This window comes from Musa acuminata, chromosome BXJ2-6, assembly GCF_036884655.1.
Source record: "Musa acuminata AAA Group cultivar baxijiao chromosome BXJ2-6, Cavendish_Baxijiao_AAA, whole genome shotgun sequence".
Taxonomy (NCBI): Eukaryota; Viridiplantae; Streptophyta; class Magnoliopsida; order Zingiberales; family Musaceae; genus Musa; species Musa acuminata.
The window spans coordinates 11,307,435-11,322,845 of NC_088343.1; the positions used below are offsets into that span (position 1 = coordinate 11,307,435).

At 47.1% G+C, this 15,411-nt stretch overlaps 1 protein-coding gene and 2 pseudogenes across 1 annotated transcript; 2 read left to right on the forward strand and 1 right to left on the reverse strand.

Moving 5' to 3' along the window:
* The first annotated feature begins 3,063 nt into the window (after positions 1 to 3,063).
* On the forward strand, positions 3,064 to 8,811 carry LOC135614809 (uncharacterized; annotated as a pseudogene).
* Positions 8,812 to 10,304: 1,493 nt separating this feature from the next.
* LOC135614810 (probable pectinesterase/pectinesterase inhibitor 34) lies at positions 10,305 to 12,302 on the reverse strand (annotated as a pseudogene).
* Positions 12,303 to 12,353: 51 nt separating this feature from the next.
* Positions 12,354 to 15,309, forward strand: LOC135614812 (uncharacterized). Its single transcript, XM_065112563.1, has 2 exons — positions 12,354 to 13,174; positions 14,196 to 15,309. Exons 1-2 carry the CDS (start codon positions 13,121 to 13,123, stop codon positions 14,874 to 14,876), a joined length of 735 nt encoding a protein of 244 aa, XP_064968635.1. The 5' UTR covers positions 12,354 to 13,120; the 3' UTR covers positions 14,877 to 15,309.
* Positions 15,310 to 15,411: the final 102 nt, after the last annotated feature.

The following is a 15,411-nucleotide window of genomic DNA, read 5'->3' on the forward strand; positions in this document are numbered from 1 at the left end:
TCGCAAGAAATTAAATCATATATATTAGCTAAGATGCAATATTTTGTGATCTCAGATTTGTCCGGAAATAGTTGTGTAGAAGCATGCGAACTATTTAAGTGGATCCGTACGGACTCGAGGAGGCGGCGGAAACCGCCAGAGGTGACGGCCGTTAGATTGCCTCCCCCGCCCGATACGATCGCTCCGGTCCAATCGGATCCCCACTACCCCCACAGAGGTAGCATTGCGCTGCTCTCCGCCCTCCGTTGGACAGTACTGGCGCGTCCCTAAGGGTTCCGGTCGCCCAGCGGCCGCCAGGGACGGCGACAAGGAGGCCTTCGCGAAGAAGCCGCGGCGCTGGCACGCCGAGATGCCCCTCGCTGACGTGGACGACGGCTTCTTCCTCTTCCCCGTCGAGGAGATCGTCCAGTATCCGCTGCCGGGCTACGTCGCCCCCTCCTCCATCAGCTTCAGCCTCGATGGGCGCCTGAGCTCGTACTACTTCAGCCCTGACGGGACCCTCCACCGAAAAGTCTTCGCCTTTGACGTCGCTTCGCGGTGGGAGGAGCTGGTCTTCAGCCCGCCCGACGGAGGGGGCCTTGATGAGAGCAATCTCTCGGCGGAGGAGAAGCTGAGGAGGGAGAGGACATTGGGAGTCACGCGTTACGAGTGGAGAGCGAGGTCTCCGTCTCTTCTTGCTTCCCTCCTGGGAAGCCCCTCATCATGGTGCCCTTGCCCGCTGGGGTCTGTGCTCTGCTCTATTTCTCGATTTGGTTGTTTACTCTTCGGGTCGACTGAGGTACCGAATTCGATTTCTTTTGGATGACTTTTGGTTTGAAGTTTCTTGACTAAATGATATACAAATTGTTGAGCTCGTTGTTAGAGCTATCCCAAGAAATTTATCGAAAAGTAATTTTGACAACCCAACAAAGATAATAAAACAGAAATAATAAAAGCGACAAGAACACTAGATTTACGTGGTTCGATCAATTGACCTACATCCACGGACGAAAGAGGAGCAAATCACTACTATAAAAAGAGACTATTACAAATGCCTTAGGAAGATGTTCCTAGGCCATAAAATACGAAACTACTAAACAAGAAAAGCCTAAAGTAAACAATTGGGTTTTCTTGTGGTGCATCTGACTTCAAAGCTTAGACCCTTATTTATAGTTTAAACAGGAGATTCCAAACTTGATTTTCTTGATGTGGGACTATGTGGGACTTGTCAAACTAACAAATCTCCACCTTAGCATGTCCCAACATTAACAATTAACAAAACTTGCTCCACCTTCTTCACAAAAGCCCCAATGTGTCACGGACAAACTTCGAAACAGGATGTTTGATGTAATGCTTATGTATGTCCGTGTCTTTTGGCATGTTCATGCCTTGTACAGCATGTAGAGGGGCGGTCGAAGGCTTAATAGTCCCATTTTAGTTGGGTTGGTGGCCTATTTAGGCTTGTAAATAAAGGTTGTGTCATGTGGACACGTGCGAGAGATTTTCGATCTGTAATGGACCATTTTATCTTTTGTTGTGCCACTGTTCAGAGCTTGTAAAGTCTGTTTGTAATTTGCATTGTCTATGAAGTGTTTTCGGATATGTTTGCTTGTAGATCCCGATTGAGGCGTTCTCTCTAGCCCGTTCTCTCTTTTGTTGGTCCTAAGAGACAATGAGAGGCTTCGGGGAGGCTGACCTTTGCGGACGGACACGCAAGGGTGCCGCACGACTTAGGCAAAACCAACTAAGTCTGTGACAGATAGTATCAGAGCGGGACAAGCACTCATAGAAAACACTTAGCATGCAAACGTGGGGGACCTAGCGGGGCTGCGTTGAGGGCAGTCAGCACACGCGCGACCATTTGGGGGAAAACGGGCATGGAGATGTAGGGAAAAGGAGTCGCTCGGAGGAGCGGGCATCTGAGATTGGCATTCAGAGGAATGGCCAACCCTTCGCGCAAGAGGCACCATGAGAACAGACAAGCTTGGAAGAATGTGGAGCGCACAAAGGTTGGGATGGTTGAGTTTGAGCTACGGCTCAACGTTGACAACTATACTTGATGGTGCTCAAGCCAAGCGAGGCGCTTGGTAAAGGATGAGACCATGTAAGGTGGAATGAGTTGCTCAACGACCAAAAGAGTTATGCAAAGCTCACAGAGGTGAGGGGAATTGCTAACTCGAAGAATTTGGTACTCATACATGGGCTTGTATGCGGACGATGGAATGTTCTTGGCCATCCCAAGGCGACCGAAACTCGACGCCATGGAGCATTGAAACTTTCTCTTCGGCATGTGAAGGATACGTCCGTAGGAGGCTGAAGTATGCAATGAGTTCAGCATGTTGCTAGGCCTTGAGTGGTGCAGCGGGGGCTGTATTGACGTAGAGTCGCAATCTAGCAAGTGCGTTTGCAGGAGGCAGATCAATGCATAGTTTGTTCAGCAGGTCGGAGTAGTCCAAGGGGATGGTGGTCTCCGAAACGAAGAGAGATGTTGCTCCAATGGGACAGTTATCCAGGAGGGATAAGTCCTGGCTCTCCAGAGGGAGAATCATGTGAGACGGACCTCACATGTTGAGGAGTACCTCAACAAACAACAACTCCACGAAGCTCGATGGACTGAGTAAACGGCGAGGAGTCGTCGCATGATCTCGCTTGAGAGAATGCATTGGTGGATGCATTGCGAGATCAAGTGGGGGAGCGACCCAAAGCAACACAAATGAAGGCACACTTGGAGTTGATGTGGAGATCAGACTCAAGGGAGGGCTGACCCGTGGAATGGTGGGCGCGAGGGCCACCATCGACTCAATGCAAAAACGAGGAGCGGAGCAACTTGGGTGTAACTTGGCGAAGTACCCAAGCCGCATGAAGGGAGCCATCATAGAAGTTGGAACATGGAGCAGAGGCACAGTGCTTTCCCTAGACAGAGGTCAAGGACATGAACTCTTGCAGAGGCAAGAGTAGGATCATGTTGTTCCATGGGTCCTTCATTCTAACGGAGCGGACTCATCTTGCATGGTGCCAAAGACGAAAGGAGCTTCTGGGCACATGCACCTTATCTCGGAGGAGCATTTGATGGAGGAACTAAGGCGACTCAATTTGTGGAGGCGAAGTTGGGTTCAGAAGGCCTTAGCACGGGGCAAGAGGACGCAGAGGCGGGTACTCTTGAAGAATATGCCACAGTGTTGCCATTCAAAGTTGCCATGAAGGAAGCGATGCGCAGCGGAGATTGTGCTGGTAGGGGCAGAGGCCCAGGATCCAGACAATGGTGCACAAATTACAGTGAAGTCGGTGGACTTCGGGAGCTACTAGGCGACGGACTGTCCTAGAGCGGTGCTTCATCTCTAGGTGTGACCCAAGAGTGGGTGGATGAAGGTCGATTGCCAAAGGAGCGAACAAAATCGAAGGTGGAAGAGACCCTACGATGTATTGGCAGAGGCCACACATGGAGGGTTCACAATTCGAGTTTATTCCACAAGGATCAGAATGCAATGGAGATGTCACCAGGAGGCGACATGGTGCAGTGGATCGTGGTGGAACAGTTCGTGGCAATGCGATACACACGACATAGTCCCGGGAGGGACTAGATCATATGGAGGTATGATCGGGAGCTACTGGAAGCTCCACTTCGGTGAACAACACAACGACAAAAAGGGCTATGGATTCAAGGAGTGAAGGCCATGGTATCGCAGAGGCCGGTCTTCCGTGTGTGCATCGAATTTTGCATCGGATGAAAACCTTGGTCATCAGCATATGGGGGCTGGGTTCCACCAAGGGAAAAGTTCGAATGCAAGTACCAGTGAGTTCCATGGGGGGGACTTGATCATGCAGAGGTATGATCGAAGCAGCTGGAGAGTTGGACTACTCCAGAGTTCATATTCGCTTAAGGGAGCCCGACAAGTCAGAGGACAAGGTCGAGTAAGCGAACGTTGCTACCAAGGAAGCTAAGCAGAACAGAATCGGTGCAAACCCTACAACATGATGGTAGAGGCCATGCATGGGAGTTACAATCTGTCTTTCCATCGACCAAACAGACTGCTTGGAGAACACAGCGGTATTGAAGCAGGGGGTCGAAAGAGGCGAGGAAGCGATGACGAGTCCAGAGGAACTTAGCTACCCAAAATCAAGCAATAAGTTAGAATGGAGGTGGACTCGGAGGAGTGTCACAAAGGCATATCTATTGATTGTGAAGAAAAGGGATGTAGATGCGAGGCGACGGATAGTAGTGCCATGGGCATGGCAGCGCCATGGTACCGCAGAGGCGGGACTTCCGTGAAAGTCATTGATCCCTTGCTCTCATGGAGGGAGAGCGTTTGGTCGTGAAAGGGGCCGAGGAGGTGGAGCATGCAGAGGCAATCTCCAAGTACCGAGACAAGGTTGAAGGGCAGAGGCCGAGGAACTTCGTAAGACCGGTGTCAATGTGCTTCTCATCAAGATAGCCGAAAGTGAAGGACTTCGGGTCATGCAAGAGTGCATAACCAAGGAACGAAGCAGGCAGTACGCGGTGCTGTACCTTTGCTACTCAGTGGAGTAGGCGGCAGGGTTGATGGAGAAGACGGTACAATCCCAGAGGCGACCAAACCTATGAGAGAATTACTCCAAGTTGGGGTGAGAACTTCCTGCATTCCACAAGTTCGATGGCATTGAGAAGGTGAATCACAGTAACTAACTCAACGCAAGGAGTGCAAACACTTCAAGTGCTTTAGAAGTGTGAGCAAAGAGCAGGTGAAGGCTAGTAACCAGCTCGATGCATGAAGTACAACCTCGAGGAGGCGGGCGAAGTCAAGTAACCTTTGCCTTCTCAACTCTTAAGAGAATGGGCGAAACCGAGTACTTTAATTCTCTTATCTATCTAGCAGAGGAGCTCTACACAAGTTCAAAGACCCTTCGAAGATAATGGAAGACAATAGTTGTCAAATCCTCACCAATGGTGATCAGTGCTACTGAGAGTAGATTGTCCGCTTCATTTCCCAACGAAATGCCAATCGAAAGCGGAAGTGATGCGAACCTACTTGGATGTGACAACTAAGTGAAAGAAGAGTCAATGAGCAAATTTTGTGGAGGAAGGACCCAAAACTTCATAAGTTTGCGAGACGATGCTCGTTAAAGCTCCAACAAGCATCCACCCAATTCAAGCAGCATGAGGAATTTGAGAGACTGGCGCAGTAAGGATGGTCTTTTCCTTCATCTGGGGGATCCGTAGGAATCAACAAGGATCAACACAACTCAGCCAACCCCATACCAGAGTCAGAGTCATTGGTGAGTTGAAGCAGCATGGCGGATCAAAGGTTCGACTACTCAAAAATAGCATCGGAGAGCAGCAAGGAGCCAAGAGGCGCATTGTAGCTGGAGCAGAAGATTGAAGACTCAACAAAGGCGAGGAGTTGCAGTGTCGACAAAGGCTTCAACGAGGACGTCGAAGGAATAAGTGGGGGAGAATGTCACGGACAAACTTCGAAACAGGATGTTTGATGTAATGCTTATATATGTCCGTGTCTTTTGGCATGTTCATGCCTTGTACAACATGTAGAGGGGCGGTCGAAGGCTTAATAGACCCATTTTAGTTGGGTTGGTGGCCTCTTTAGGCTTGTAAATAAAGGTTGTGTCATGTGGACACGTGCGAGAGATTTTCAGTCTGTAATGGACCATTTTACCCTTTGTTGTGCCACTGTTCAGAGCTTGTAAAGTTTGTTTGTAATTTGCATTGTGTATGAAGTGTTTTCGGAGATTTTTGCTTGAGGATCCCGATTGAGGCGTTCTCTCTAGCCCGTTCTCTCTTTTGTTGGTCCTAAGGGACAATGGGAGGTTTCGGGGAGGTTGACCTTTGCGGACGGACACGCAAGGGTGCCGCATGACTTAGGCAAAACCAGCTAAGTCCGTGACAAACGGGCAATCACCAACAATGAACACCAACCAAGTCCAAGCACTGCTTGAACTTGTAAACCGGAAGAGGCTTTGTAAGCATATCAGCTGGATTGTCCTTCGTATAAATTTTCTAAACAAGGACCTTTCCCTCAGCAATAGTATCCCATTTGCATCCAACAATTTTCTTCCCCGAAGGCGATTTCATAAGATTCCAAGTTTTATTCTGATGGAGAGATTCTATTTCTTCATTCATCGCAATCAACCACTTAGCGGAATTATCATAAGAAACTGCATCTGAATAGGTAGTAGGCTCACCAACTTCACTTGTTTCTTCTGCAACAGACAAAGCATATGCAACTAAATTTGCATATCTTTGTGGTGGTCGATTATTTCTCCGTGGTCTATCCTTGGCTATAGAATATTGCTCTTCCTCTGGATCAACTTCATCAGTAGACTCGGGACCATCTACTGGTATTCTTTGAGTCGAAGAGTTAGACTGAAAAGAATTAGAACTACCAATCTCAAGCTCCACCTGCTTCTGCGCACTATCATTTGTACAATTAATAGATTCTTCTTTAGAAGATAACATAGACAATTCATCAAAAGTAACATATCTACTGATTACAAATTTTAGGGATTTGAGATCAGAACACCATAATCTGTATCCTTTCACCCTAGAAGCATACCCAAGGAAAATGCACCTTTTAGCTCGAGGCTCTAATTTTCCTTCATTTATATGAATGTATGCTGGACACCCAAAAATTTTTAAATCAGAGTAATCAGCAGGAGTACCTGACCAAACTTCCTCCGGAGTTTTAAAGTTAAGTGTTGCAGAAGGAGTGCAGTTGACAACGTAACATACCATATTAATTGCCTCTGCCCAAAAGTCCTTTGTCAACCCTACATTTGAGATCATACACCTTGCTCTCTCCAAGAGTGTTCTGTTCATACGTTCGGCCACACTGGATGGTTGAACAAATTTCTGGTGTAAATGAAAATGCAGGATTGCTCTACCTCACTGGGACCATGGACGGGCCTTTAGAATCTAACTTATACTGTACGAAGCTTTTTCCAGATTGGAACCTTACCTTGCAACCACCAAAGAGGTTGACTTATGGAAGGGGAAGACATGCAGGAACTTTTGATCATCATATGCAGACATTTGTTGTTGTCCATGATTAAAGTATAATAACACCTCTATATGAGCAGCCTCTTACCATTCCACGGTTTGGAAAGCTACAACTTACCAGAGATTGTGCAAATATCTGCAAAAGATGGTACACTTTTATATGGGGCTCTATACAAGCCTGATGCAAGAAAATTAGGGCCGCCTCCATATAAAACATTAATCAGTGTTTATGGTGGTCCAAGTCTCCATCTAGTAGTTGATTCATGGATAAATACAGTTGACATGAGAGCTCAATGCCTACAGAGTAAGGGAATCTTAGTATGGAAGGTGATATCTCTGCTTGATAATATCTATCAGTTTTGGTCAGGTTTACAAACTGTAGTATGCTCTGCATGCTCTGTCGAATGGCTATCAACATTTACTTGTGACTGTTTTAAATTAGCATATATAGTATTGCGATAACAACAAGATATACATACTTTTTTTTAACATGTTTATAAGTTTTACATCCAACTCTGGTACAAATTGTAATTCTAAAAAGTACTGAATTTTTTATTTATCATTTGATAGTTTCAATTTTATAAACATCATCTCCAATATAACTTGCTGGCTTTGGTAGTTGGATCTTGGCTTACATAACTTGATTCTGTAGTATCGTTCAAACTAACAGAGTTCTTTCATGAGTATAAGGCAAATTTTTGGTAACTTTTAATACCCTTAGAGATATGTTTTGTTGTGCTGTGCTCATAAACATATGTTTTTTGGTTGAATAAATAATTTAATAGTATAATTAACTCATAGGTTCCTTTTAATACCCTTAGAGATAGATAGTAGTTTAATCTCAGCCAATACACTGTTCAAAATCTGCATATCTTTACCTGGATCCCCACCCTGACTCATGATTATTAGTTTATTACTGCATCTTCCAGCTGGAGCAAAGCTTTCTTTTCTGTTGGCAGGTCGATACAAGAGGGACTGCAAGGCAAGGATTGGAGTTTGAGGGCCATATGAAGCACAGCTTTGGTCGCGTAGATGCAGAAGATTAACTCACTGGTGCAGAGTGGCTTGTAAGGCAAGGAATTGCCAAAGCGGGTCACATTGGTCTATGTGGTTGGAGCTATGGCGGCCTTCTTTCGGCAATGAGCCTGGCAAGATTTCCTGACACGTTCGGCTGTGTAGTCTCAGGTGCCCCGATGACTTCATGGGACGGATATGATACATTCGACACTGAAAAGTACATTGGCTTGCCTAAAGAAAATCCTGACTTCTACGAGTATGGGTCGATCATGCACCATGTGCACAAAATCAGAGGGAAGCTGCTGCTTGTTCATGGAATGATCGGTGAGAATTGTGCACTTCCGGCACACAGCAAGACTTGTCAACTCGCTCATTGCAGCTGGCAAGTCAAATGAGCTTCTGCTTTTTCCAGATGAAAGGCACATGCCTCATTGACATGGAGATGTCTATATGGAGGAAAGAATTTCGGAATTTATAGAGAGAAACTTATGAATGGAGCTGTATTTTTCCCTCATCCGTCGTTGATCAGATGCTTGCTTTAGTTTTGTCTCCAGAACAGTCGGGTGGCACATCACAAACCTTTTCAGTTTTTCTCTAATAAAAGGAGAACTGGGATCATTTGTAGGGTACAAGTCCTTTGGACAATTATGTGAGGTTTGAGCTAGTCTTTTGTTGTTCTTTTAGTTCATGCACAAAATGTTTGTGGTCGAGGTTTGTTTTCCGGAGGAAATACAAGACAAGTGAACTTTCCTTCTGGTTTTGTGATACCTGTTGAGATTGGGTACTCCTAAGAGTGAAGTGAGAAGGTAGTAGTTCGATTCATTCTACTAATATTTGGGTTTCTCTCCGAATAGAATCTTGGATAAGGCATTGTAATTGGTATATGGATTCACTGTTGCTAACAGCATATATGAATAAAATCGTCTATTTCACTGTGTAAAATGTCTTTGGAATCATTATGGATTCGTTTCCCTTTGAGCTAAAAACAATAAGCTTTTCTCAAACTTGACATTGACTCATATGTTAATGCTGCTTTCCACCATCTGCCCCTATACATTACACTGTTGCTTCCCACCGACACCCACACGATAACTCCCCCCTCCACTGCGTAGAAAAGAGAAGATACAAGTGGATGGAAATGGACCACAGGAGCACCATCAGAGCCCACATCACTGTTGAACCAATCAAGTCTCCGGCGAATTTTTGGAAAAAAAAAACTCATAATCTTGATTTTTTTTTTTTTTTTTGGGTAGAACACATGAAGTTTTAAAAAATTTTACAGAGATTTTTTTATAATTATTTTACTCATATCAATCATCATCGTTCATTGTACCTCTGCCCATCGATTGCCTCCCTTTGTCCTATGCTTATCAACCTCGTCTAGAGCACCCGTGGAAGAGCCTATCATAGTTCGTAACCCTCACGCGAGGGCTTGTTGTCCCTCTTTTGTTTTGTAACCCTTGTGCGTAGGTTAACAACTTACTTTCGTCATGCATGAGGTTATCCCTTTCGCCTATCCTCCTTTTTCATGCATGAGATTATCCCTTTTATTATAGTCCTCGTGCGAGAGGGTTGATTGTCTCTCTCTGCTTATAGTCTCGTTTGAAAGTTAGTCGCTCCCATTTAATAATCTTACGCAAGAGTTAGATCGTCCCTTCTTTGTCGTGCGTGAGAGTACCCTCTTAGTTGCATCATTCACATGAGGGTTGACTGTCCCTTGGAGCTCTCTCATCGGTTCATGACAATAACTATTATCACAGGTTAGGACAATAGGTCGAACAATCAGGCGTACGTAGATGGAGGCGCAACTAGGATTGATTAATTTTTTTTTTAATGTTATAAGGTTAAAATAATTTTTTTCATATAATCAGGGTATACTAAGAAAAAAATAAAAAAATTTGAAGCGTTCTATTGAAAAAAAAAAGGGGGCCAAAGTTAAAGATTTTTTTTTTGGAAATTCGGCCTTTTAAAGTCTTCCATCTATCTTTTAGCCTCTGGTAGTCGATTCCTTTCCTCTTCCTTGGCAGCGAAGAACTATTTCAGCCAAGGAAATCATGACAGGTTCTATTTCTGTGAGATCAGGACAACCCGATTCCTGTACCTTCTGTCATCAATTTTGTCGTCCACAGCAATCAGCACCAGACCACGATGAGTTTTGGAAATCGTAGGCTATCATTCCTAAAAACCTTTTGTTGTTCTTAGTTGAGCTGGATACCATGTTCTGTGTAAGCTCAGGTTAGGTCCGCACTGTGGTGGCGACCTAATGAAGCTATTTTCTTCTTCAGTGCGTCATCTCATTTGACCTGTGATGGAGTAGATGTAGCAAAGGGTATGTATTCCAGGCCGGAGAAGGTGGAACAGGCAACTTTTTGGACAATGTACAGTTCTCGGAAGTCACAGATACATCAAAGAGAATAAAGGCTACAAGGAGTAGGATAGACGAAGGAGAAGGATTGATTGGTATGGGTGGTGGCCATCTACATGGACAAGCCAGCCAAGAAGGCCACTCCGGTTGGGGGTAGCCACGAGGAGCCGTAGATGAACTGCGCCACCGTGAACTTGCTCGCCTCCGCCGGCAGCTTGATCACCCGGTACCCGGGCCATGTCACCCTCCTCCCCAGCGCCGCCCCTGGCCCATAGTTCATGTACTCCCCGTAGTACAGTGTGTCCAGGGCGAAGGTGGCGTTCCACTCGAGCCACCCCGCCGGGTGGATGTGGTCCCCCATGTACGACAGCATGTACACCACCCTCGAGTACAGCTTCCACGGCCGGCCTAGGTAGGTGGCGTAGCTGGCCTTCGCCTGCTCCAGGTCCGCCGCCGCCACCACCCGGCACGCGTGGATGGAGATGCCCGTGTTCTGGTTTGGGTCCTTGCGGTTCTGCGCCGTGATCGTGTTCTTCTGGCTGGCCATCGGCCTGCGCGCTCACAGGGTGCAATTCTGCAGCACCACGGCGGCGTTGCCGAATATGAAGTCGACGGTGCCGTAGACGTCGCACTCACGGAAGAACTGGCGCTGCGAGTGCACGTACAGCGTGTCCTGGTACCCGATGATGTTGCAGCGGTACACCGCCGCACGGTCCGCCCCCACCCGGAGCGCCACGGCCTGGTGCTTCTCCGGCCCCGCCCAATTCTGTATCGTGATGTCCCTCATAATAAACCCCGTCCCCGTCGCCGCTGCAAAGAGTTGTCTTCTTCCTCAGTTCGATAGAATTCGATCATGCGAATTCACAGTGAAAATGGCATACCGAAGGTGGCGGTGTGGAAGGTGGTGAAGTTGTCGTAGACGCTTCGTGATCCGGCTACGATCGTCCGGGTTTTACCGTCGCCGATGAACATGAGGTTCGTCTTCTTTCTGCCAACTTTGATGTTCTCGTCGTACCGGCCGGCCTTGATGTAGATGACGATGCGGCGGCTGCTGTAATCTGGCGCCGCCTTCACGGCGTCCGCGATGGACCTGTAGGTGCCGTTTCCGCCCTTGGACACGACCATGTCGGCCTGAATACTCGCCGCTGATACCTGAAGCAGCCGCCTGTCCTTCTTCCCCATCCACGTCGGGAACTCGTCGTCGTCCTCGATGGCGTTCAGTAGTTTCCTCCTTTTGTTGTGGATGGGAATGCCGGCGAAGTCCTTGTTACGGCCCACGCCGGCGAAGATGGCGAGGCAGTTGCTGACAAGCTCGGTGAGGTCCTTCAGCTGGTTCTCCATGTGCCCTTTGACGTAGAGGTTCTTGACCTGTTGCAGGCCTTCATTACACGTGTCCTGGTTGGTCAGGGCGCCGCTGAGCCAGGTGAGCACGTCGTCGTCGGAGGCGCCCTTGACGCGCGCCTGCGATGACGGGGACGGCGACGCAGAGGGGAAGATAACGAGGAGCGAGTCAGAGAGCTGGTCGAGGGAGTCATCAAGCAGCTCCATGCAGTCGTCGTAGGCGGCGCGAGCGAGCGTGTCCATGGCGGTGCCGACGATGGCGGAGGCGCCGTAGATCGCGGCTCCTACGCGGTGGAGCGTCATGTTAAGGGAGATGTGCACGAGGTCGCGCTCCCCGGCCTCCAGCGCGCCCGGGAAGTCAAGCAGCGAGCTCACGCACAGCGCCGGGTACCGAGTCAGGCTGCAGGCCCTGGCGATGGCCTGGGTCGGCGCCCGGCTCGCGGGGGAGACCGACCGGGACCGGCCGCGGACGAAGAGCGCCACCGAGACGCCGGCGGCTACAAGCAACAGGACAGCGAGGAGGCCGACCCAAAGGAACAGCCGCTTGCGACTCGGCTGAAGATGGGGTGTGTAACGAGTGGACTCAGACGAGCCGAGTCGGCCATAACCCATCCTTGGAGTCTGCTTTCGAGCGAGAGAGAACAGTTGGGAGAAGGAGAAGAAAGAGAAGCAGAAGTCCAAGTGGGTGCGAGTGAGGTATCTAAGGCAGCGGCAAGAGCGGTCGGTGAGATGTCCATATCCTGCAGCATGAGCTGGCTTCTACTCCGCCATCCTGCTTTCCCTGTGCTAAAGATCCCCATTTGCTTGCATTATCGTACTTTCGATGGTATCAGGTCCTGATAACATATTCCCTTCTGAAAGCAGCAGCCTTTGAGGTGCACTTCACTGCTTCAGCATGTTAGCATTTGTCGAGGTGAATGATCAAAGAAGAAAGAAGAGGTCGAAAACACGGTATGTGTTGCACGATTAGGAGCTAAGGTGGGTGGAGAGACGGGAGCACCAAGTGTTTGTCGAAATGCTCAAACAAGGATGAGGGAGGGACCCACCAATGGAGCATTGCTATATATAAACATAGAATTTTGGGTCTTCACACGAAGGGTTGACCGAGTGACGTGGACGGGGCATATCCGACAGCAAATCCAGCAACAGAGGGCCATAGGAATCGGACGCGGGATTACCGTCGTCAGTTGGGATCTATGCTTGGATTAGCCTCAACCGCTCACGAGCCACAGCGTCAACGACGAAGGAACGACGCAAGCCCTCAGCAACGGCCACCACCTTCTCTTGAATTAATCCTGCTGCTTCTTCCTCTCCATCTCCATCTCTTCCTCTTCTGCTCCTCTCTCTCTATCTCTACCTCTCTGTGTAATTCCCCTCCTGTTTCTCCACTGGCGCAGGAGGAGAACCAGAACGGCTGATCGATCGGAACAATGGGTTGGTCTCCGGAGAACGCTGCCAATGCATACTTAGATACTCTCAAGCTGGTAATCCTTTTCCTTCTCTTGTTTCTTATATGATGTGCATTTGAATTCAGAGACCAATCCGTTTGCGTATACACAAACAAATGGAAACATCAGCATTCTGTAGGAGACAAGCAATAATCTCTCTGTTCTCCAAAAAACAGCAAATCTTATTTGAGATAGAATCCATTCTTTGTGTGCCCAATAACAAAGCAAGAATTTTGGGCTTGTCATATCCTATTTCTTTGTACTATTCAACATGTTATTGGATTTCATGACACAAGATTTGCTTTTACTTCATCTGAATCTTGTTATTGATGTTTTTAGAATCAATCTAAAGTAGATGAGAACCAACAGAGCACAGTTTTAATTGTTCTCTCATAATCTCATATGACCTGTTTATGGTCTCATTAGAAATCGAAAAGTTCTGATACCATGTTAGAAATAAAAGTTCTGAGACCATGTTAGAAATTTCGTGGAAACCAAAACTTTGAGAAGAGGAAAATGAGATCAGAAAAATAAAAGAAAGACTATTACTTGAAACCTTACGGAATCGTCGCCTCATTGCCCGCCACCTCTCGATTAACTTCGGGTTAATAAGATTGTAAAGGGTCTTTTTAATAACCATAGAGATTAGTAGTTTTGTTGGGGATGGAGGAACAAAAAAAAAATAGAATACTACGATACAAGTAAAAAGGATCTTTTCGATTCAAGAAAATTGATGTAGTATTTAAAACAAGAGGATTGACATAAAATATTTACAAAATATTCTCAAGTATATTCTCAAATATTTATAGGACCTAGTGGTAACTACTCATATCATCATGTCACCTATGATTGAGGTAATTATTGAAACTACCCTATAACTTTTAGATCATGGTAACTACTCAGATAACTACTATGAATCAATTTTCAATAATTTTTACTCTTAATTAAACAAAATTCTAATTCAACTTAAACTTTTAATTAAATTTAAATTATATTGTAGCATTTGCTATGCATCAGAAATAAGCTAAATTCTCAGAGGATTGGTTTGGTTTTGCAGCGTAGTCAGGACCATGGAAGAAGAAACGAAGCTCAGAAATCAGTGGAACCTGAGAGCATCGAGTTCATATCCGCCTTGGCAGCTGGTATGGGTGCCAAGTTGATAGTCCAGGTCTCACCGAAAGCATCCCAATCAACGGTGGCCCTCGCTGCGGCAGCTCGACGAACCGGAGGGAGACTCGTCTGCATACTCCCGGAGGAAGAATCCCTGGCTTCCACCAAGGAGGTCATCGAGGAGTCCGGCCTCAACGACATAGTGGAGTTCAAGGTCGGGGATCCGTATGAGCTACTGCCCGAGTACGAGAACATCGACTTCTCCCTGGTGGATTGCAAGTCCGACTCCTACACCGGCCTGCTCAAGTTGATCGACGTCAACCCGAGGAGTTCGGTGGTGGTGGCCAATCATCTGGAAGGAGGGAAGGAAGGACTTCGTGGTGATGTGCGCGGCTTGAACAAAGGCGCGGTTAGATCCCTGAAGCGTCCGATAGGAGAGGGGATGGAGGTGACGATGATAGGAAAGATCGACGAGGCCGGGACGATGGCCACCAGAGGCAGCCCGGAACCGAAGCGGGCGTCCAGGGGAGGAGGGAGAAGGTGGTGGTCTCGCAAGAAGAGCAAATGGGTGAAGAAGATCGATGAGAGCGGAGAGGAGCACATCTTTAGGCTACCGCAGTCGCTTTAAGACCACCAATACCGCGCGAACTTACTACTATCCTATCTTACGTGCATCATGCAATACTGTGGAGCAAACACCTTTGCAAATAGCTGTTGTGGCTTATAAGGTGGAGTGGGTGTGTTTGAGAAGATGATGCTGATGACATGTGTGAGTGGTTGACCTATGTGACTTGTTTGTCATGCCTACCGTCTCCTTCCCTCCATGGAACGACTTGGATGGGAGGAGAAAGGAACAACATGAATCGGTTCAGTTGCTATGGTGAACAGAGGAAGGCCAGGATTTTGAGGAACCATGGCTGAGGCACAAGACTTTGGCATCAAGTTCAGCTGTCAGGCTGGTTGTTCTTCTTATGTGTTTATGATTGAGATGCATGTAAATCAAGTGAAATGAGTGTAATATATTAACAATTTGTTCATAGTAACTATATTATCTATCTCTAGTATAGCTTGTCTTGGATCTATCACTCTGAATCATGGCTTGGATGGATCAATCATTGGCTGTTCCAGCTTTGGTTATTATGTTCTTAGTTGAATCCATCCTT

What these genes read in the sequence shown, in the direction of transcription:
- LOC135614812 (XM_065112563.1), top strand. Translation starts at nt 13,121, where the DNA reads ATGGGTTGGTCTCCGGAGAACGCTGCCAATGCATACTTAGATACTCTC. An exon ending in ACTTAGATACTCTCAAGCTG is followed by an intron (nt 13,175 to 14,195) that starts GTAATCCTTTTC and finishes TTGGTTTTGCAG; the next exon opens with CGTAGTCAGGACCATGGAAG.